This window comes from Sus scrofa, chromosome 4, assembly GCF_054392235.1.
Source record: "Sus scrofa isolate SSC_HxYL_T2T_F1_AM1 chromosome 4, Sscrofa_HxYL_maternal_Yorkshire_Landrace_v2.0, whole genome shotgun sequence".
In the NCBI taxonomy this organism is placed as follows: Eukaryota; Metazoa; Chordata; class Mammalia; order Artiodactyla; family Suidae; genus Sus; species Sus scrofa.
Genome location: NC_139386.1, coordinates 135,848,387 through 135,872,347, shown reverse-complemented (window position 1 = coordinate 135,872,347; position 23,961 = coordinate 135,848,387). Strand labels below are relative to the sequence as shown.

The 23,961-nt window shown below is 48.7% G+C and overlaps 1 protein-coding gene across 17 annotated transcripts in view; it reads right to left on the bottom strand.

Moving 5' to 3' along the window:
- The window catches only part of ZNHIT6 (zinc finger HIT-type containing 6), a 111,489-nt gene that overhangs the window by 52,733 nt on the left and 34,795 nt on the right, over window positions 1-23,961 (bottom strand). For 14 of the 17 annotated variants that reach the window (XR_002343009.2, XR_002343010.2, XM_021088554.2 and 11 more), the window contains one exon: window positions 17,619-17,741. Coding sequence is in view for 15 of the 17 variants with exons in the window: in XM_021088554.2 (XP_020944213.1) it covers window positions 17,619-17,741 (123 nt within the window). In the remaining 2 variants the exon portion in view is untranslated. 17 annotated transcript variants of the gene reach the window in all.

The following is a 23,961-nucleotide window of genomic DNA, read 5'->3' as shown; positions in this document are numbered from 1 at the left end:
GCGCCGGAGAGAAGCAGAAAGCGGTGCCCGAGAGCGGAGCAGAGCAGGGAAGGGACAGGAAGAGGAGGGGCACGGAGAGCTCCTTGCACCCAGACCAGGAGCCGCTGGACAGAGCACGTCCTGTGCCCCTGGGACAGCGTCCTGGGTGGCGGGCACCGCCCAGGTGACTAAGGCTCCGGGGCGGGTGTGTGGCCTCGGTGAGGGTGGGGACCGTGGTGGTGTCTGGGCCGAGATGCCTTTACTTTGCAAGCTCGGAGGAAATGAACTCTACAAGGTGCCTCCCTGTCTCCAGAGTTACTGCAGGAAAGGAGGGAGTGAGAAGAAGCGGAGAACGGTAACTCAGCCCAGGAAGGGCCGAGTGACGGACGTACAACCTCCCCGGGGGAGGAGGCGCTCCGCGTGTGACCCGCACAGACGGGAAGACACGCATGCGCAGGCACGACCGCCAGTGCGGCCACGGACAAAAGGCCCAGACGCAGCCCCTTGGAGCAGCCACGACGAGCGACCACTTAAATACCCTTAGCACGTCTGCGCGCAAAGGCCAGGGCGGCGGGTACCCTGGCGCAGCGGCACAGCCCAGGACGCCAAGGGACGGCGTGAGTGGGAGGCGCGTGCGTCGGGGGCCCAGAAGCTGCGAATCTGGGGCCTTTTCGAGTCCTAACAGGGGCGCAGAGACGCACGTCTGGACATGGACAGCTCCGTTGTTGGTGAAGGGAAAAAAGGCACTGCATCTAAAAACACTTCAAAGAAAAAAAAAAAAAGAAGCCAACTGAAGCCATCTGTTTATTTCACAGGGTAGGAAGCCAGGCATTTTCCTACGTGTTAAAAATTCGGGATTTAAAATTTTAACTGCCCCCCTCCACGGGCGGACAATAATCCTCAGACTGGATGAGGCCACGCTGCCCAGGCTGGCAGGCGAGCCCCTGCTGCAGAGGGCGATCCGAGAAGCTTGTGCCTGCCCACACTCAGCACCCCCAGCTGCCTCGCAGAGCTGGAAGGTAGACGGGAGCGAGCCAGCCCACCTCCTGCCCCCTTCTGTCTCCTGCCTCGGAGCCCGAGTCCCCGGAGCCCCGCTGGATGGCAGGGCTAGGATCACAGTGCCGCTGGGGGTGACGCTCGGGGAGTGGCCTCCTGGCCGAGGGGCCCCTCCGGGCGCCTGCCGGAAGCGCTTTGTTTGCTTGTTGGGGAAGGAGCGGCCCCCGAGCCCCACTGCCCTTCACGACAGGCGCGGGCCAGGGAGGTCAGGCGCCTTCTCCACCAGATTAGCAGGGCGCCTCGAGTGAAGGACCTCAGGGCAGACGCTGACCAAGCAGAGGACGCAGGTGGCGACGCATGGCGCCCGTCCCCACGGGCTAGTTTTTATTGTCACCATTTCTTATTACTTTACGTGTGCATCTCGATCGGCTTAGAAACAATCACGGCCTCCGTCTACTGAGTGTTTACCACGTGCCGATGCTTCATCCACGTTAGCCCACATAATTCTCAGCCGGAGACGGGCACCTATTATCTCCTGGGTTAACGGAGGTTCTGAGGGGGGTGCAACCTGGGCGAGGGCACATGGCCAGAAAACTAGAGAGTCGGGACTTGAACCCAGCGCTGTGTCACTCTCGAGTGTGTTCCTTCAACTAGGGACTGAAGACGGATCTTCTCTGGCAGGGGGGAGGGACAGGTGCGAGATCCCACGCTGGGCGAACCTTCCCGCCGTGTCCTTCGGCGTGCGACGCTGACACCGGTGAGCCGGAGCGCTGGGAGGCCAGGGTAGGACACGATGAAAGACGTGTCACGCTAACGCCATGACTGTTCTCAGCCCACAGCAGTCTCTTAGATGCTGGCTTCCATGGTTTTTATTTTCTGTGTTTACTACATTGTAATATGTGCTGAAATTACTTCTAAGTTTCAACTGATGCCCTCTTACTCTACTATTCCTGGATTCAATACACTGGCTGACAGAATCAAGATAAAAACCAAAACACCTCAACAGACTGAAACGATCGAATGAAAAGGAGCGAGGATAGGAATAAATGCCAGGTCGCGAGCTGAGGGTTCGGCCAAGGGACCGTGAGCCCGGGCGGCGGAGGCCGGACGCGGTCCCTCAGCGAGAGCCCCGGCCGTGCAGAGCTCAGGCTGCCGTGCGGAAACCCAGGGTCTGGGACAGAGCGGGTGGCTCCAGCCTGGGCCACGCTGGATGGATATTAGGTGGTGTTCCGGACACCGCTCTCACAGCGACAAAGACACTGGAGTGTGAAATAAAAAGACAATGTGACAATCCCATTCCAGGAAGAGACTTCGGCCGCGTGGGTGCGTGTGTGGGTGTGTGCAGGGAGACGTGGATGGGGCAAAATCGACCGTCCTGAAATATCTGAAGTGGGGTTAGAGCTGGAACCAAATGGAAAGAAATCTCCAGGGGCTGATTCTGGCTCAGTGTAAGGGAGCGCTTCCTATCAGACTCCAAACAGAACGGGCTGCCTCAGATGGTGACAGGCTTTCCCCAAGACATTTGGGAGGGAACAGGCTGCCTGGCCACTCGTGAGGGACCCTTTGGGGGCAGTTCTGACAGGACATGGGGGAGGGCGGGCGAGTGGCCTCATGATCTCTAGGTCCCCTTCCACTCTCGGGGTTCCAGGTAGGATCTCTCAGCCTTCCTTCGCCATCTGGGCAATCCCTGCATTCAGTAAAGATGGCACTCTCTGCCATTCAGTAAAAGCTGGCACGAGAACCTGTGAAATCCCACAAGTTTGACGTGAAAAGGCTAGTGAGATTTTACTAGGATTCAATGCAATAATTACATTTATTAAAATAAAAGATATTCATGAGTTACCAAAAAATCCTCTTGCTTAACCCACCAAGGCATCTCGGGAGGCCTGGACTAGCTGATCGCTATGAAGTTTCTGACTATAAGATCCTAAGATTCTGCGGTTCTGCAGATTCCGGTCATGCACACACAGGAAAGCTGCGTGGAAAAGACGACACGGGCCAGAGGAGGGCGCCTGTGAATTTCCTCACACTCTCTGTCACCTGGGGTTTTACTGTTGCTGCAGAATGACTGCAAAATGAAAGCGAAATGCTGTTAACTAGGTCCATCTCTCAGCTCTGCTTCTAGCCTGATGCTCCGGCTGGCTCCCCTCGTGGCACCAGCAATGGTGACAGCAGTTCTAAGCTCGCACCCTGACGAGTTAGCCCAGGGAGGAAGGGATGGAGTGCCAGCACTCCACGGAAAGACCTAAGCTCAGCTGGTAGGGACTTCCTGCCCATTTCTGGACCGGCGATGGTCGCTGAGACGAGGGGGCGGGAGGGCCGTGAAAACACCCCTCCACGGCTGAGAATGTGGGCAAGCGGTTCTGCAAGGAAATGTGGGTACCAGAAAGAAGGGCAGTCGGCGTGAGCTCGGCCAGCCGCCTCCCATCAAGCCTCGGCTCTGAACGCACAGGTCACACGCCTTCCCCAGAGGGAGGCGACGTGAAACCTCATCGTACGGGAGCTGGATCCAAGTCCGATGTTTCACGTCAGTGTGCAAAGCCCGTCCAGTGACTCCTCATGGCTCGGGGATCTGTGGGTCAAGAGTAAGCTTGGCCACACCCCACACCCAACAGGAGAGTGAGCACGCATCTGCGAGGAGGCACAGCTGCCAAGACCTGCAGCTGCAGGGTTGCAAAGGCTGAACGCGGGACACCCAGTGGCTCGCAGCCCTCACGAACAGCCCATCGTCTTGGAGAGAGTGTGCTGCAGGGGAGGTCTCTGTCCCCGTCTCACTCTCCCAGAAGACAGCTCCTGTCCACTGTTTCTGTGCAAATAAGTGATGAGCTTCGTCATGGGGACAGTACAGCTTGAAATGCCATTGTCTTGTTTGTTTTTACTGCCATGCCTGTGGCACGTGGAAGCTTCCAGGCCAGGGATCCAGCCAGTGCCACAGCAGCAGCCTGGAGCCCAGCCTGTGCAGTAACAACACTGGATCCTTAACCCTCTGCACCACAAGGGGACTCCCTAAATGCAGTGCTTTCTGGTGGGAGTGGCAGTGTATGCAGGGTGTGGGGCTGGGCAGACATGGAGCATTTGGTCAGAGCTGAAGGCTTCTCTGCAATATGAATCCACCATGACTTCAGTCAGCTCCCATCGATGTGTTTCTGGTTGTGATGGTTAATTTTGTTTCAACTTGACTGAGCCATGGGGTTCCCAGATGCTTGGTAAAGCATTATTCTAGGCATTTCTGCAAGGATATTTTGAATAAGATGAACATTTCAACCAGAAGACTGAGTAAAGCAGACTGCCCTCCAGGCAGTGGGTGGGCCTCAGCCAATCAGGTGAAGGCCTGACTAGGACAGCGTGGCGAACTGCCACCCCCCCACCCCCAAGAGAGAGAATCCCTCTTGCCTGACCCCCTCTGAATGGGGATGCCCCTTCAGGCTTACACACCCACTCTCCTGAGTCTCGGCACAACCGATCACTCCGCACATCTGGGGACTTACCAGTCCCATAATCTCGCATGAGCCAACTCCTGATAAATCTCTCTCCATACACATCCGTCCTATTGGTTGTGTTTCTCTGGAGAAGCCTGACTAATACGCTCGCCACCTCCGTGGGCTCCAGCTGATTGACAGCTTCTTGTAGAACACAGGTCTGGGAGGCGGAGCTGCTGCGGCGGCACCGGCCTCTGTCTGGGGACAATACAGGGTGGTGACCTGGTCGAGGGAGGGCAGTGGCACTCTCTGCTGGAAGGCTGCACACCAGCTGCATCTTCCGGAGGCAGGGATGTCCCTTTGGACGGGTCGGAAAGGCACAGCAAGAGGATTCTGGAAGAGGCCTGGGAGGTCATGCTTATTCTCGTTCTAAGTTTTATTGTCCTTTTCCTTTCTCCATCCTTTTGCTCAAACTAACTTAATTCAATGAAGGGATGTGGCTTTTCCATTCGGCCAAGGATGCAGACGGTTGCAGCGAAACCGTCTCATTCCTTCTAGGTTTTTAGGGGCATCAGCTTCAAAGTAAACTCTTTTAACGTTTACTGAAGCTTCCATCTGTAGCCAGTCCACTCCTACAACCCAAACTCTCTGGCCACGTCCCTCTATGCCGCGGCCCAGGGAGAAAGACAGATGGGCTAAGGGGCTCGATACGCCTTAGACGACGGAATAACCCGCCATCGCAGTGTCACGAAACAAGACCTGCCAACGACCAACTGTGTTCAAGCCTGTTACTTTTCCCGACATCATCGAATCCCCTCCTTCGTAAGAAGAGCCTGGGTTTCAGTTGGATATGTCACCAGTCAGAATAAAGCCTTCTTCCTGTTCCCTCCAGGCAGGTTTGCCAACATGGCCAAGCTCTGCACCCCGATGCCAACAAAAGGGCCGTGTGCCACTTCCAGAAGATGTCCTTAAAGGGCCGGTTCTTCTTCCTCCTGCGGCCCTAACCCTACTAACACCCCTCCCCGGACACGGAGGTTCTCCTACCTTCCAGAATCCAGGGGCTGTAACTTGCCACACTTCTTTTCCTGTAACAAATTCTGACACAGTTGACAGAAAATCTAACTTACACAAGCTTGATTAAGAAAAAAAAAGGGCAACGTATGGGCTACTGTCACTGAACACTCCACAGGGATGGACGGGCGTGGCCCAGTCCAGACGCAATCAGCTTCCTGGGGCACAGCAGGCTGGCCCACCTCCAACCTGCACCCCGAAGGGGCCAGAGGCTGCGTGCCTGCGGTAGTAGTTAGGTCAGCTCACAGTTCTGAACCAGACAGAGATCCCAGAAGGGGAGAGCGCATCCCTTTGGGCTGAGGAACACCGACCCCAGAGCTAGCGCTGGGCTTCATCCCACCCAAACCCGACGGCTGTGAGTGGGAAGGAGCTCGGAGTTTCCCAAAGGAGCTCAAGGTACCGTCCAAGAAGGGGGATGCAGGCTGAGAGCACACAGCAGGTTCCGGCCGTGTCCTCTCGGGTAGTTTACACTGACACTCATTTTTATTTACCTCCGGCCGGTACCGCACTCTGTGTTTCATTTATCTCCGGCCAGTACCGCACTCTGTGTTTCATTTACCTCCGGCCGGTACTGCACTCTGTGTTTCATTTACTTCCGGCCGGTACCGCACTCTGTGTTTCATTTACCTCCGGCCGGTACCGCACTCTGTGTTTCATTTACCTCCGGCCGGTACCGCACTCTATGTTTCATTTACTTCCGGCCGGTACCACACTCTGTGTTTCATTTACATCTGTACGGTACCATCACTTGGCCTGAGTTTTACAGATTCATCAGTACCCTTTGGAGAAAAACTAAACTAAATAGGACTGTGGGGATTACAGAATATTATAAAGTGCTTTGGGGTAGACTAAGTAATAGGATTTCACATAAACTACTTTTGGATGGGCTAAGAAATGACTTGCTTTCGTTCTCACTCCGAAAGGGCACCCGTCTGGGAGGGGCAGGAGGCTCTGACGGCTCAGGAAAGAATATCGAACCAGCCCTCACAGCTGCTCTCCGGGAACTCAGGGAAGAGAAAAGGACAGCGGGCGCGCGCTGCCCCCGACCGTCCACACAGGCCAGCCACGAACAGGGGCTTCCTTCGTGCAGAGAGCTCACCCGCTGGGAGCCTGCACTCCCACCGGGCCTCCCTCGCCACCGCGAGCGTTCCATCTCCAGCGCTCAGTCTTGCTTGTGAGGTCCCGATGTGGCAGAACCTGTTTACAGCCCTAGGCTGCCCTCGCTGCGGAGACCCAGGGTGCCGGCCGAGCAAGGGAGCAACCTCCCGAACCTGGAAAACACCTTCCAGTCTGTTGCTGCCTCTTCTACGGTGGCGAGGGCACCAGCACACAGAATCACAGCATCTGGTAAACCAACCCCCAAAACTGCAAAACACAGACCAGACTCTACTGCTGTTCTTCGGGAACACAGAGCAGCAGTCAGGAGCAGGACCGCAGGGCCCGTGGAAACGTAACAGGCTACTGGGCTTTAGGGACCGTCTTTGCACCGCAACGTCGCACCACATGGACTTAAAGGAGAAGCACTGTTTGAGGAGCCAAAGGGATTCAGGACACCAAGAGCTGCTGGGTGAGAGCCTCGTCTCGGTAAAAACCACCTGGAGTGCTGAGCAGAAACCGGGAGGCTGAGAGCGGGGAGCAGTCCTGAAATACAAGGTGCACCTGTGCCGTCACAGTCCCTGCATCACCTCCGGGGGGGGGGGGGGAGAGGGAAACATCCCAGTTTAAAAGTCGCAAGGCTTCGTTGACTTCTCCTTGGATCCGCACTTCGGAGCATGAACTCGCGCCTCGTGAGACTGAGAAGTAAGACTCTCGTTTCCCTGTTTCCGAGGCCTCGCATTTGTCTACGGGTTTTCTCCAGCCTCCCATCTCCACCTCTGGAACTTTTGCCCAGAGTCCCGCCAGGTCCCGAGACTGCCCAGGGTCCCCCCAAGCCTGTCCTGTCCAGAGGAATGGCCGGCAGCTCTCAGCGGAGTCACCAGTGCGCCAGGTGCATGTCCCTCTTGCGGTTCAACCGACAATCATGAGCGGTGGCCTTTGTGTCCTGACGTCCCTTCCACATGGGTCCCCTTCCCATGAAGTCCCGGGCAGCCGCGTTCCCCGATGTCTGCCGCCACAGCTTTGAGCTGAGCTCAGTTCAGCGCACAACCCACAAGGGACACGGAGACGAACACCCTGGAGTCCCCTGGGAGAGACCGGCATTGGCTTTAAGAGCTGGCTCCACACCGACTGAGGTGACTGACGCTTCTCCGCCCCAACTAGCAAAGTATGTGAGTAACGCGGTGAAAGGCTCAAAACGGAACTACACACACCAGAGGGAACAGCCTGCTGGGCATCAACAGGGAGCAAGAGAGAGAGAAACCTCCAAGACATGCGGTTTCACAACTCTGCAGAAACTGTGCTACTACTTTTCAAAAAATAAAGCAGCCTCTTAAAATAATCATCCCTTTTTAAGTAGCAGTAAACTACGGTATCCTCTCCGAATCACCATCAAAGACAGGGTGACTCAGGATGGCCTATGACCTGGGCAGAGCCCCTCAGGAGGCCAATCAGCCTAAGGACGTGCGCCCTGCATGGAGCCCAGCTTGCCTCGGGTTCGGCCCCGGCTCAGCCCGTCCCTCCCAGGGAACCAGGGCTGGACTCAGGGTCCCTTCCCGCTGAAAGGGTTTGGCGGGTCCAGACCTGGCTGACTCGCAGCTCACATTTAACATCCCGGGAAGCTTCAGGGCCTCAGGCGGCTGCTGGCCAGGCTGTCGCGCTGCTGCTGTCGCTGCCTGCGCCTGGGCGGACTCGGAAGGTTGCTGGCAGCACAAATGGGCGTCGGCAGCCCTTTGATGTTTCCGTCCACCGATCAGCATTCTAACACCTGGTGACAAAACCCTTCTATCAACCCCTTCCGAGGAGGAAGACAGCTCGCAGCGCGGGCATCAGCGACGGAAGGCAAGTGCAGACGGAGGTGGACCCTGCGCTGAAGGCGGCCGAGTCCGCAAGGGCAGCACCAAGGGCTGGGGATGCCGCCCGCGCCTGCTCCGTCGAGCGCGAGTGAAATCAAGGTAGGACAGGATGACGCGAAGCTCATCGTGACACCGCAGCACAGCGATTCCGGTTATGCTTTCCGGATGTTAACATCTCCGGTCAGGACGGGTCGTACAATTAAGGAAGCCACGGTTGTCGTTCTTGGGGGATGTAAAATGGTGTCTTACAATCGACAGAGTCCTAAATTTGTTGAAATAAACTGCTTTATATAAGCATAAGCATTTTAAGTTCAGTTCTTCAAACGTCTTGTCACAATTTAGTTGGCAGCCCTGCTTGCTTTTTTCGTGTTAGATAAAATGGCACATCTTATAGCTAATGACATTTTAGATTCAATGGAATTCAGCAGCACCTGCCTCACAGGATTGTGAGGAGTCAGTGATGAATGGTTTTAATGTGCTTAGAATGGCGACCAGCTCATGCTAGTTCTAAGTTTTTAGCTGCGAATATTAACATCAGTCAGGGGCTTTGCTGATATTGAGAGAGAGCCATCTATAACAAAGCCTGAAATTTTTTTTTTCAAGCTAGCAAGCTTCCCTACCTGTCCCACCTCATCTCAATAACCAGTCTTTACGGATGGTTTATTTTATGCCCAAAACTGTGCTTATTACTGTGATGCAACTGTTGATCACAGCTTTGGCCGTCAAGACCAGTTAGATGCTGCAGGATTTTATCAAGAATTATACAGACAGGAAGACAATACCAGATACCAAGAAGTACTGAGTGAAGGAAGACAGCCAAGGTCCATCATTTATCATGTGAACTAAAGATAAGCTTTAACCTGCGTGCCTTGGTTTCCTCATCTGTAAAATGGACTGACTGCAAACCCCGTCAATAATGCTGCTTGCAATAACACGAGCTGGTTCCATTCTCTACCTATGGCCCCTGTTCACAAACGCATGTGGCCTCAAACCCTACCTCTTGGTGGAGGCAAGGAGGAGGGGGAGGCAGGAGAGGAAGCGGGGAGGCAGAGGGGTTAATCTCAGAGAAGGCTGATGAGATGGACGTGGACTACATACATGGGAGATTCCTGGACTCAGCCTGTCTTCCCAGAAGGTGAACAGGTGCTAGGAGAGAATGGGACAGGGCACAGTCTGGCTGTGCTCTCGGGATGCAGAAGTTCCCGGGCAGGACTGAACCCAAGCCATAGCAGCCCCCATGCCAGATCCTCAACCTGCTGAGCTGCCAGCGAACTCCCCTACCAATACTTTTTTTTTTTTTTTGTCTTTTTAGGGCCCCATCTGCAGCATGTGGAGGCTCCCAGGCTAGGGGTCCAATCAGAGATGCAGCCGCTGGCCTACCCCAGAGCCACAGCAACACGGGATCTGAGCCGCATCTGTGACTTACATCACAGCTCTCACGGTAATGCTGGATCCCTAAGCCACTGAGGGAGGCCAGGGATCAAACCCGCATCCTCATGGATGCTGGTCGGGTATGCGAACCGCTGAGCCACGACGGGAACTCCCCTATTAATACCTGAACCTGAGCGGACAGGTGCTATCACGTGCCAACGACAGGATGGCGTTGAGGCCCTACAGTCAGAAGGAAGGAACTCCTGAGCAGCAGTGGCAGGTCGCTCTGGCCCTGTTTCCGTCTGCAGTGACACAGCCCTGAGTTTCTTGCACCCACTTACTACAGGGATGAACTGCAGCATCTCTTTCGCCCGACTGTTGGGAGAAACCTTGAAGAGCGGATGGACCTGAAGAGCTTGCAACAGTGCTTGGTGTTTAGTAAGCTATGGATGCGTGCTAGTTACTCCTGATTTTAACATCAGGGTGATGCTAAAACACTTCACCACCGGTATGGCATCAGCACCAGCCAATTAGGAGACACTATGGTTCTAGAGGAAGGGGTCATGGCGGTTACTGCTCAAGCTGGGTTTCAAAGGACAGGCGACTGCGCTCATGGAGAGGCAACACACAAGCAGGCAGACGCTGCAGGGGACACGGTCCGGGACGGCTACGTGGTCACCTTCACGCTGTGTGGTGGCACTGAAGGAAAGGGGGCGATGAAAGGAAGAAACGGCTGTAGAATCAGGTTGGGGCCGAGGCATGAAGGTTCAGTGAGAAAATAAAACTGGCACGAGCAGAGCTGGGTCGGGGCTCGCCAAGGGCTAAAGGGAGCATTTGGTTACGAAGCTCAAGGTGAGTGGAGGCCATCACTCTCCAACATGGCAAACACTGACATCTTAGCTCGTTGTAAAGAACAAATACACACGGCCTTTAGGCAGCCTTCACCGACCAAAGTTGAAAGAAAAGTACAGATTCCCCAAAGGTTTACTGAAGGGCCTGTTTTTATTTAAGCAGCCTTCACTTTTTTTTTTTTTTTGGACACATTATCCTCGAGTACAGCTCTAAACTGGAAATTTCCAAATCCGTGATGGAAACGGATTGGTGCTGCGTGCATCTGGTCAACCCAGTACCAGCACAATGCCAAACACGACCGGGAAACATTAAAAAAAAAAAAGACAAAGAAAAGCCCAAACGGCAAGTCAAAGCTGCGACGGTATCAAGCAGGAGCTAAAATCCCTGAAGACAGGGACGGTCCACAGGTTAATCCTGAATCTCACCCCCGATGCTATTTCAACCCAGGAGCCTCCTGCTACTTAAATTCAACTAAGTGCGGGGACACCTGCCTGTCACTTCCTTGCCTGCTCCCACACCCCACCTTCTTCTGGCACCACCCCCTTCCTCTGGGGGCCTCTCCATCAGCTCAGGAATGCGATGTGATCCAGTCTGGGCAAAATTAAAGTTCTTACCCCAAATCTTACATACTTGTTGCCATGCTTTGGTTATGATGACGTAAGCCGACCATGTCAATAGCAGTCACCTCCCACCCTCCCGCACAGCCTCCCACCCTAAAGAGAAAGTCTGCCTGGAAGAAACTCTGCCCGGGGGACGAGGTCAGGGTCAAGAACGAGGGACAGAAAGAGGCTTCTCTGGTTGTCTGGACCCAGTCCTGCCTGGACGTCCTGCATAAGAGCCGAGAAACTATGCTGCATGCTGACACTAGTTTGGGCGGAGCTCCTGTCACCGGCAACTGAAGGATACCCGGTTACAAGTCATAAGTGTAAGACAGCTACCTGAAAATAAACTTAACACACTGTATCACAGTAACTTCTGAATACATAAAAGGTGACCAAGTACTGTTACTTAAAATGCAATTGCTAATACTAAATTAGGTACAACACAGTATAAATACCAACCAAATTTCACGAAACGTATAAAGGAAATTGTTGGCATTATGGTTGTGTTTTTAACAACACTTCATGAAACCTGAATCCCATCACTCGCTCCAGGGAAACGAACTGGCCCAACTACACTTAGGAATCTTAAACAGTATAGTACCTCTCTTTAATTCCTATTTACAGTAGGAACAGGTGTAAGTTTTGTTGACTAAATTTATGGCTATTAATCCCATATCAGCCATTATGAAAGGCCTACCTTCTCCTTGAAATCATTGTTTAAAAATAAAGAAGGCGGGTGGAGCTTTTCTGCTTTTAAGATGTGGTCCATGAACAAAATGCAGGATGTTGAACTTAACATGGGTCAGGGAGTGTGTGTATTCATCAGAATCTGTCGGGAATCCAAAATGGTGAAGGCCTCTGAAAAAAGAACTTGGGTTTTAATACTACAAACTTCTAGGGTTCTCAGCGAATTATTCCAAATTCACCTTCTCAACCAAATGACACAGTTATTCACTGAAACACATGTTTATTGTAAATCCTGTGGGAATAAATGCGCACGTTAATCAAATGAGCTGACGGGGGGCTCGGCGAGTTCAAGTCTTTCCCAAGCATGGTCTCTAATTTAGAGTCTCGGAGCATATCCTGAACAACAGAGTGGGAGTTCCCGTCGGGGCGCCCTAGAAACGAATCCGACTAGGAACCAGGAGGCGGCGGGTTCGATCCCTGGCCCTGCTCAGTGGGTTATGGATCCGGTGTTGCCGTGAACTGTGGCGTAGGCAGGCGGCTACAGCTCCAATTAGGCCCCTAGCCTGGGACCCTCCATATGCTGCAGGTGTGGCTCTAAAGACAAAAAAAAAAAAAATAAATAAATAAAAATAAAAAAACCAACAACAGAGGTGGTGCAGACGCATCAGATCGCATAGGGTTTTCCCCTTTCTTTTTCCTCCTGGGAGGGGAAAGTACAGGATAAATTCTTTAATTTTTGTTAAGTTTTCAATTTAAATTCGAGGTGGGATGGAATTTGACACTCTTCTTGGAAGGGAGACTACATCCTAACAGATTTCACTTGTCAGGAAATTCCCTCCACCCTGGCTATCTGTGCACTTTATCCCACTTTTCCCAGGAACACTTCTATGATACCCCGGATTCAATTCACTCCTGCCTCAAGAAGACATTTCATGGTGAGATCTTGAAATCCCATTTAGTTTTCTCTCCTGTACTCATGTGAAAAATGTAACTCTACACCACATTTTTACTACAGGAGAAGAGTCCTCTCGCAGACACATGTCTTTCTTTCTGTGCACGAGCCCCACCCCCACCATTACGTTTCCACCAAGGTCACGTGGCATCAACGCCTCGGACACCCCTCCCCAATTTCCACCCCAAGTAACATGTCTGTGTTCTACCAGTTTCTCCTTTGCCTGCCTTCTTATCATCTCTTCATATTCCTAGTCTTTCTGAGTCTCTTTCATTAACACCTCTGGTTTCCTTTTGGTCTAAAAGTTATTCCAACTGTAAACGAAAAACGAATTTCACTAATGTCCAATTTGACCAGTTTTCTTAACCACTCAGTACACAGATGCAATACAGATGTAATCTTCTCTCACTCTTCTACAGTCATATTGCAGTTTCATAACTGTGTAATGCCAATGAAACCCGGAACCGTCAGGTTTCGTGTGTGAGATCACCACGTACAGAGAGCTGCCGGGGTGCAAAGCAAGGCAGCCGCACACACAAACACACGTCCACACTCCAACACCACCGTGACAGTTCCCAGGGCTTTTTCTTTCATTACTGCCGGATGTTTTGAAACCCAGCAGAGGGCTGCTCATCACAACACTCCCGTGGGGCAATGATGGGGGCGGGGAGGGGGAGGGGGGAACCGGGGGGAAGGGTGCGGGATTCATGGAAGACCCAGCTCGCCGTGTGCACAGCAAAGCCAAGGTCCTGAGCAGCGACGGTTCCACAGCAGTGCGGGGCCACTGCGTTTCTGCACAGAATGCAAGCGGCAGGAGGTCATGGTACTTACGGCACCTTTTACACCGGGCATCCCACTGGATGCCCGCAAGTACAGAAAGACCCATGCAGCTGTCGCCAGAGGCGGAGCCGAGAAGAATGGGCAACTGAGGGACCAGCCCTCCTGGGGCCAGCGGTGCTTCGTGGCCTTTCTGTTCCACCAAGCGGATGCCGACTGTGTGGCTGACCCAGGTGACCCCTGGGTTTGGATTCGCATGAAACTAACAAATAAAACAGTCTGCAGCCTACAGAATGAAGCTTGGCAAAGCCCAGGCCTCACAAGTCAAGAGGCTAGAAAATACATTAAAAAACATTTTTCTTAGATTGTTTAATTATTTTTCAGAGAAACACAGGATTCCAACCACCAAGTGACAATACCCCAAAATCGTCCAACATGGTTTTCTGCACTTATCTGGAACTTTCATGTTCTTCCTCCAAAAGAAGTGCTCAATTCTCACTGCCAATGCTCTTAGCAGATTCACTTTTCACTGAAAAAATTAAGTAAACACACAGTCAAGCGTTTGTGCTGTTTCTCCCTCTGGTCCCCTCCCTTCCGACGCATACCAACAGCACTGCTCATGGGGACAGACAAACCATGCCATGTTCCAGGCAGCCGGGACATACGATTCTGGCCACAACACACAGAGGAATGACGGCTGAAAGTGGCAATTAGGTTTCGCGAGGCAGCATCCTTCCGGCCTCTGAGGAAGGCTCAGGATGGTGGCTGCCCATGCGGTCGGGAGCCGAGACGCGCACCACCACGGAGCAGACCGCTCTCATCACACAGGCTGGCCAGATGCGGCTGGAGTAAATTTTTCCATGATTTTTTTAAACTTAAAATTGAGGGTCAGTGTATGCCGAGTGACTGTGGGCTGAGAGAAGACTACCTAATCGCCATCTCCTCCTTCTCACAGGCATGCGGACTCCGGCCAGAACTGGGCTCCTTTAAAGGAGCAAGACCAGGACTCTTCCCTGACCAAACTGAGGGCCCCTGGAGGACAGACTCCGGACCTTGCTTCCCTGTGTCTATCCCTCCAGTGGAGCACTGTGCTCAATCAACACAACTCCAACTTTTAATCTTCTTTTCAATTTGCAAAATGGGAACCAGAGGAACTGCTCTATTTACTTCATTGCATGGTGAAGCTAAAGGGAAATAACACATAAAGAAACTGTGGAAATTGTTATGCTGAATGATTAAAAGCCAGATTATTTTGCTGAGGAGTACAGCCCTTTATCTCCACTGTGTGGACAAGGAAAATAAAGCTCAGGGGCGGACTGAATGCCAAGGACCCAGCTAACAAGAGCTGATGCTAGGCCCGTAAGCCTGGACGTCTTCACAGTCCCGCTGCCAAGTCCCGGGGTGAAGCAAAGGCGCCAGGATTTAAGGCTGTACCACAACCAAGTTGGTGTTCAGAGTCCTTTTTACGAGGAAGGCAATGAAAAGGGTCTATGCAGGTCGGATCCTGATCCTGGTGGAATTCCACCAACTCCAGGAGAGTTCTTCACGTCTGTCTCTGATGTTACAAAGCAGCTGTTTTCTCCTCTGGCTTCTTCTCACTTGAAACCATTACCGAGCCTGCTGCACTATGAAGGTTACACGTGTGCTCGCCTGCCTGGAGTCCAGCCCCATCCCACCACACACACACACACACACACACACACACACACACACACACACGCCCTAAGGAAGGAGAAAGGAAGAAAAAGAGGGGTGAGCAGGAGTGAGGGAGAGAGAGGGAGAACGGATGAGAGGATCTACTGGCCCAAGACGAGGCTAACGCAAAAGGAACTGCTCTGCTAATATTTTCACTAATTCGAGTAATCAGTCTTGGGTTGGACTCCTCAGAAGGTGGAGGCATTTTCTAACTGAGTTATATTGGAATAACAGAGAAAAATATTTTAAAATGGAGGGGCTCTGGGCTTTTGGCTCCGCGGTCCGGGGACCCTCTTCCTTCCGCTGCTCACTCAAGCTGCCCAGCCATCTTCTTGTAATGGAGCGCCCCTCTTTCTCCTATCGTGTCACTGAAATCTCTAGCCAGCTTTGGCCAGCAAGGACCTGCGGGACAGGCAATACCGTCCTGGGCACTCCCTGCTGGACTGCTACAAGGGGGTCATGCCACACCCCCACAACCCCAAACTACTAGTCTACCTTAATGGCTGAACCTTTTTCATTCCATAATAAGTAAACAAACAAAACTTGTCTATTGCCCATCAATACAGGCAGAGTCCTGAAAAAATAATCTAAGCTAACCTGTAATTGTAACAATCATCAAGTGTGAAAACAACTGAATCCCAGCCCAGAAACACATTTCCCCCAAACTAGATGAGAGACACCTTTGCAATGAACTCAAGATCAAAATCCAACTTTTTTGACTCTGGAGAGAGAAAGAACCTCAAGGCTTTCCAAAGCAAATGTCCTGTTCTTATATAACCCTCCTCCTGCACTAAGGGCCCACCCTGCAGAAGGCCAACGCTCTGAGACTGCACAAAGCAGCAGGCTCTCGGAAGCGCTTTATCCAGAAAAACGCATCTGCAGGGGACAGGGCGCTGTTTTTACAGTGTGTGTATTCATGATGCGACCACACTGACACGGCGCTGAGAACCCTGCTCGGGCGACCCTCCTCGGTTGTCTGCTGCAGCGGCTCCAAGGGGCGTCCTCCACTGAAAAGGCCTGAGCTTTTGCCCTAAGCCAGTCAGACGGCATCCACCCACCAAGAGCTTTGCAAATTTTACTTCATAAGGTTCCAAGTACACTTACAAAAGTAGCCTTTTCTTTTTGCTTCGTGACAGGAAGCCTTACTTGAAGGGGCATTCCTACACAAGGTGAAAGAGGAGCTGTGTGTGCCGTGTTTATTTACACAGACAGTGTTTGCTCTGGCTGGTAACCCACATTGCTAAACAACTTTCCCGGAACCCAACTTTCAGAGAGACAGCTTTGTGAATTATACTAAGGAAAAAAGTCAGCTTTTACAGAGCTTATAAAAAGGTGAAACTAGTCATTTAGAACTGAAATTTCTCATTTAATTTGAGGAAATACAACTGGATTTTCTCAAGCTGTAAAAAATATAAAGAATTAACCTAAAGACTTAGAGACCTATCCTTTTACTGAAAAATATTAATTTTAAAAATGTTAAAAATTTAATACTTTTATAAAAAAACAGTAAAGGCGATTTTTGGATTTTATTCATCCTCTAGAATTTGCACTCCGAAACACAATTAGTTTACTTTAATCAGTAGCTGCAAACATGGGTAAGTCGCTTTATACGCGAAACTTTTACATACACCGTTTCCGGTTTTCCTACTTCCTCTCAACTCCACTCTCACCAGAGAGGGACAAGTATCTTCTTTTAAGGAATCATCAGAATGCCAAGGAATATAACCAATGACACAAAATCGGAGGAAGCACAAAGCAGTGGGTTTAAAAGAGAAAAGGAGATGCGGGTCAAGGCAATGGCACCGGCTCACTCTCCGCCTGGTCAAAGTCAAAGGCCACGTTCCTCCCGCTGGACTTCCCCTCCCGTGAGGCAGAGCACGAAGACTGCTCTGCGACCGACCGCTCATTTCAGGGATCTCTAAAGGCTTTAATTGGGGGTAAATTTACCTGCTCATGGACAGACTTCATTAAAGACTGTTTACCTTAAAGAGAGACAAAAACATACAAAACCCCAAAAAGGCAGAGCACATCCTTGGACAGCCAGACATTCAAACTGCTTCATGCATTTTAAGCTGACACCAGCTTGCACGCTCTCCAACAGGACAAAAGCAACAGCTCCTTCCTTTGGCTTTTCACAAGATTATCCACACTTGCAGAGTCAACTCAGTTAGGGTGAAAACACCTGGGCACTATGTAAAGGCGGGCATGCAGCTGCTCTGGCCCCCTGGAGTCACTCTAAGCGCTGCAGGGACAGGTTCGTACTCACCCTGGTGAGGCCCTCAGGTCGACACTGTGCCCCTTCAACACCACGTGCAACGTCGGATATTCAATGACCACTTTGCTCCGCAGATTGTCAAGCAGACTTTTGTCAGGATCCAGTTCATAGTATCTTAGAGTAAAAAGGCAAAACAAAGACAAAAAAACACTTTGATTCAAAATTACACGTAAATAAAATACATGAGCCCTTACATTTAAACAATTTTAAATGGTGATGAGATTAATTCAGTAGTTATTTCCTTATAATATAGTAAGTTTAACACTGCTAAGGAAGTCAGGTAAAAGAGAATTATTACAGAGATCCTAAAGCTAAATCAAAGCATATTAAATAGTCTGCCATTAGGAAAGCTCTAGAACAAGTCATTCATTTAATATCAAGTAAAGGAGAAAGGCTAACTTTTACATACCATCTATATTTGATGTGTTATGAATTTTTCTTGGATAAAACATTGACTAGCCAAAAATTCAAATTCTTCAAATATATTTAGTTTGAGTCTTACAAGAAAACTAAACAATTACTCCATGATAATTTCGCGTAATATATGGCAGTAAAATAACTGGCTACAAAGTATTTTTTATAAACATTTAATTCTAAATTAGAAATACTTTCCCAAATTATACAGCCGTATAATTAAATATGGCTTTCCTTTATTTTGAAATTAAAAACAAACCACGTCTGGGCTTACGAGTGAGGTAAAAGCATAACATTATGAAGTGTATGGTGCATCAGTCCTGGTATCACAACGCGGTCGGTAAATGTGCCGCAGGTAATTAGGTGCTAACATCCCCTAAGGTATGAAATTCTCAAGTCATTAAAGAAACATTTTTTTTTAAAGGTGACTAAAGATGCAGTCCCCTAACGTTCTCCCTTGCCTGCCTTCAGGAGCAGGAAGCAAGGGGTGGGTTTTCAGCCAGCTCACCAGGAGCTGCATCTGGGGATGTGCTGGCAGGTGACTATCATGTCAGGACAAAGAGGAGAAAGGTGAGAACCCATCCACCTGCAGCGGTTCTCAACATATTCAAAACCCACACACCCCAAGGCGCGCCCGCCCGACAGCCGGAACTACTCCTCCTGCTCCAGAAGGTACACTGGGGGTCCGATCAAGAGTGAAGTTATCATCAGGGCACGTGTGTAGCCGCTGGCATTTTAGGAGTTAGTCATTCACACTTGGGTATTTCCTAATTAGCAACACGTTATTTGCAGCCTACCTGGCAGCTGAGAAGCGAGCACACTTACTAAGAACTCTTGGTGTAGGGTTTACAGCGTAGGTAGATGGTGAGTCAGAGAACAAATGTAAAACCAAAGCTTGACTTACTTTCACCTGCCCCCACACCCCACCCCTGGAATTAAAATCTTCATTGTAGAATCACAGCGTATTTTTTATATTGAAGAGAAGCTCAAATGCAAAATACTCCATTTTCTTAAACCAGCCCCACCCTGCGCCCGTAACCAGGGAACACTAGTCCTTCCCTGTGTGATGCAAGGCAGATGTGCTTATGATACTTTACAAGTGGTTCCAGCCTTCAAGGATTAAATGCTTCACATCTTTTACATATTGCTTCCCTTTGAAATAACGTTCAAGCAGTGTTTTTAAAAACGTTACCAGTAATTATACCAAAAAAAGAGAGGCTGAACTAGATATCAAAGTATAAAGTCAGCTTATAAAGTAAAATATAAAATGGATATAACTAAATTTTTCTTAGACGGCAAGACATGCATTTTCAAACAGGAACTTTTCAAAGAGCATCCTGCAAACACTTGTAGTAACTTATTTTCTGTGCATTTTAACTGAATCATAAGGCTTTTATTAAGAGACATTTCCAAAATAAAGGAATGTTTTTAACTTATTCCATTTTCGGGGAAATAATTTTCACTGTATACTTAATGTTTTAGGTATTCTTCTTTTCAAAATATTAAATTTTTGTTAAGCTTCTCTAGATTTCCAAAGCTAAGACAATTAAAAAAAAATTCTTCGAAAGCCACATGGTAACCAGAACCTAATATTATTACTGATATAAAACATAATCCCAGCAAAGGAACATTTAGAGAGTCTTAAAAATTGCCATGTAATAAAGTATATGTTTTTTAATCTTAAAACTATAATTAATTACACTTGTTTAATTTGGAAAACAAAAAACAAAAAACACTAGTCCCTATTTTATGTGCCATGCAGGGTCTGTACAAAGCACTTAGGATATGAATATTTACATAAGAATTTATAATGGATTATTTTAAAAATATTTTATTCAAATGCAGTAAGAATCTGGTATGTCTTGTGGTTTTAATTAGAACCACCGGATTTTAGTTAGTGTTCACCCTAAGACGTTGCAAACTTCTACTCACGGCAATATTGCTATTGAGTGTCAATAAGCTTCCAGGCTCTGGATTTCCAGTCTGTCACTTAAAAGAGGTCAGATTTCACTAGATAATCTTTGAAATTCTGAGCTTCGCTGCTTTTGCTACTACTGGTGGTTAATCTTAGTCTACCATTAATATTTGCCAGTAATTAAGTAAATTATGTAACCTGTTCGATCTACAAAGAAAGGCTATCGAACCCATGTGAGGTGACATCTTGTAGACGTGGGATTTAATTAAATGAAGCAGTAACTTCCGGTTGCTTGGGTTTGGAATCTAACACTCTGAGTTCAAGTCCTGGCTCCATCACTTACTGGTCTGTGATTCTGTGCAAGTGAACCCCTCTCATCCCTAGTTTCCATGCTTAAAATGGAGATAATAACAGCACTGCTTCCAAGAGTGATCACGAGCACTACATGAGAAAACACAGGACCTGTCAGCTCATTTATTAAGCTGTGAACACAGTTTTACGTTTGCATTTACCTAAAATAACAGGACATTCTGACAGAAATGTTCGTTCAGGACAAGGTCGCTGCTTAGTAACAAAGAATGGAACTTGTTATAGAAGCACTGAAACCCATATTTGCCTTTTTATGCATTCTGCGTTTGAAATGTAGCCTTACAACTTTCTGTATCACTTTTTTCTAAATAGTGATTTTTATTTTTTTCCATTATAGCTGGCTTACAGTGTTCTGCCAATTTTCTACTGTACAGCATGGTGATCCAGTTACACATACATGTACACATTCTTTTTTCTAACATTATCAGGCTCCATCATAAGCGAGTAGACAAAGTTCCCAGGGCTACACAGCAGGATCTCATTGCTCATCCATTCCAAAGGCAGTAGTCTGCATCTCTTAGCTTGGGGCTAAGAGATGCAGACTTTCTGTATCACCTTCAAAGGATTATTTCATATCACATTTACTTCCAAGGGCTACCACTACCTTGAGTGCTTCTTTTTCTACTATCTTGAGGCAAGTGGTAGAGTCTGGCTTGGCAGTGCCCCAAATATTTAGGTGTTAGCTCCTTTGGAAACCATTAAGTCACTAAATCCTAAAGACAGCTTCATCTTTTCTGAAATTTCACCAACTCTGATGTTCCCATTGGCAAAAGGCCTCTGCTCTCTAAGACAATGACTTGGGTTTTAAAGAATTACGACACCAACAACTTGTCTTTCTTTGCCCTTAGGGACCCTCTCAGACAGCTCCTCTTGCTGCTGGCCTTGTTCACCCTCAGGCTGACCCTGCTAAAGGCAGCTGCTCGGGGCCCTGCAAGGGCAGAGCACAGCAGGCTCACAGGGAGTCCAGGGAGGACCGGCGAGACTGAAGGCAATGCTTTTTTAATCCTGGCTCTGTTAGCACCTTTCAAAGAAGCTGGCCAAGGTCTTGAACTTCTTTCTCTGCACTTTATTAGCAAATCAGGATTTATTTTTACCTTCTCGTGATTCAAAAAGGGACAGAGAATTTGAAAAAGAGAGTCCCAAACCATCCTATCTCACATCTGATCACTGACAACCCTTAGGTCATCTCCCCTCCCACCCCCTAAAGAGTACTGAAACTCAATTTGAATGTTCTCCAAATTTAACAATCTAATAGCAACCCCTAAGCCACAAAGTCTTCCCCTATAAAATAAGGTCATCGGATGAGGGATCCCCAAGATCCCTTCCTCTCTAAAATCCTACAAGTTTTGATATTTATCTGACAAAAGCAGCCATTAGCCTGTATTTTAAGAGTTGTGCGTTTGTTTCTTAATTTAGGTTTCTAGGTTAAAAGGGCAACTGACTCCAACGGTGCACAGCTGAGTCTCTTGCTGTTAAAAAATTAACCTGAATCAGTTCGTCATCTGCAGCCAGATGTGTTTAAAGTATGGTTTGTATTAACTAAATTCAGGAAGGTGCCTGAATCGATTATAAACTAAATGTTTTAGATTCACACTTACCAAATTCCTTTAAAATAAGAAATTTCAAGTTCTAAACTTATTTCAATAGAACAGAAAGAGAAGGGATTAAATGAACCAAACAGCTTTTAAAATCCGAATGAAAAGGAAAAAAGTACATTTTAATGAAGATCCAGACTAGGAGAAGAAAGGATAGTATAAACTCCAACTAGAACACAAAACCAAACTACGTATAGGGGTCAGACAGCTAACTCTTCTGTTTAAAAGTTTTAGGCATTATTTAAAATTTCTCCAAGTACTCCCACATGGCAATTTTTGTAACTCATATTGTCCATATCACCTCAGAAGCAAATTTTGTCAAGTTAAAATGTTTATCTAATTTCCCTTAGTTTTCATATTAAAAAAATACGGTCATTGAGTTAGCGGTTTGCTGCCCTTTGTTTTGGACCATCTATGTAATTTGCATAAACATGTAAACGAGACCTCCAGGGGGCCTGAGTTGGGCACCAGCCACTACTGAGTTAATGCAGAGGAATCTCGATGGCTCAGAACCAGGCTGGTTGAGGATGCCAGTCTGTTGATGGCCCAGAAGCTACAGGAGGCAGGGCACTAAAGCCACCCAGTGCACATTCTAAAACATGCTTTGAAGAGGGCCTCACAAAGCTCTCGTCGTAGAGGCCATGTGCTCGCCTTTCCTCACCCTCACCCACAAGCTCAGCTCCTTCTCAATTCACAAGCCCGGGTGCCAGTCTTCCCACTGGTCCTTTCGAGCTGTGGCTCCTCAGGTAACTCAGTCCCCTCATCAGTGTGATGATGGAGAGGTTACCTACCTATCAGCTGGCTTGCAAAGATTTAACGTTAACAGTGTACTAGGTGTAGCTCGCCAAACTCATCTGACCGAGAGTCCAAATCCTGGCTTTGTAACTGTAACCTGGTTTCTTTAAGTAAGTTAATTTCTTAAGAGTCTACGATTTCTATCTCGTAGAGATTATTACATCTTCATTAAATTAATGCATGTGAACATGTAGTGGGAACAGTGCCTAGCTTCCATTCATCAAGTAATTCCTCAAATATTTATTCAGTACAATGTACAGATAACCTGCTAAGTAAGGGAAGTTCAGAGAAATAAACCCCATAGTTTAATGGGAATGTCAGTCAAATAAACAACGGTCACATTTCACTGGGGACAGATGACATGACAGAAATCGAAACCTCCACACGTTCCTTCGGGCTGCATGGTGCCTGTAACATCTAGGTACTTCCTTTGCCAACCCCAGCTCCTTCCTGCTTTGGTTCTTAAAACCGCTCCTCCTCTATGGATTTTCTCCTAATTAATATAAGGAATTTTAAGTAGCTTTACTCTTGTCAACAGAACACATGCTTCCTCGGGTGCTAAAAATACAAGTCTGCTGAGTACAGACTCTTACGTCTTCTATCTTTATTGGGAAGTCTGACCAGCTTCTCAAAAAACTTTTGCTTAAAGGTTAAATGGTTCATGAACTGACTATAGCATAGAATTAGATTATTTTAGAGTTAGCAAGAACGTCACTACATTCTTTTTTGTCTCCCCTGTGAAGGCACTGTAGCCCTGAGAAGTATTTTACTCAAGGAGATGCAGAGTCGGAATTATGAAGCCGACCTTTCAAGTTCTTCACTCAACTGCTTGCTTGTGTTTATTTCTCACTCGGTACACATGTACTGAGGTCTATCACGTGCCAGACGCTGTTCCAGGGACTGGAAATGCACTGGTGACCTGTGAGGGATTCACGGAGAGGTCTGGTTGGAGAGGAGGCTGAAGCACTTTGGCTAAAATGAAGTATCTGAATCACCTAGAGATTCAACGAATTAGGCCATTATTCCTTCTGAAGAGTATATAAAGTTGGATACAAATTATTACGAACAACAAGAAAGGATCAATTTCGTAGAGTAACATCAAGTTGCGAGGTAAACTGAAGCAGTACACTTCTGAGATGAGGCTTAGAGTCTGCTGGGAGCTGGACCCATCACATCACTGTGGACCTACTGCTGCGCCTGTCCTGTCAACACACACTAGCTGTGCCAACGAGCTGAGACCTGGCCT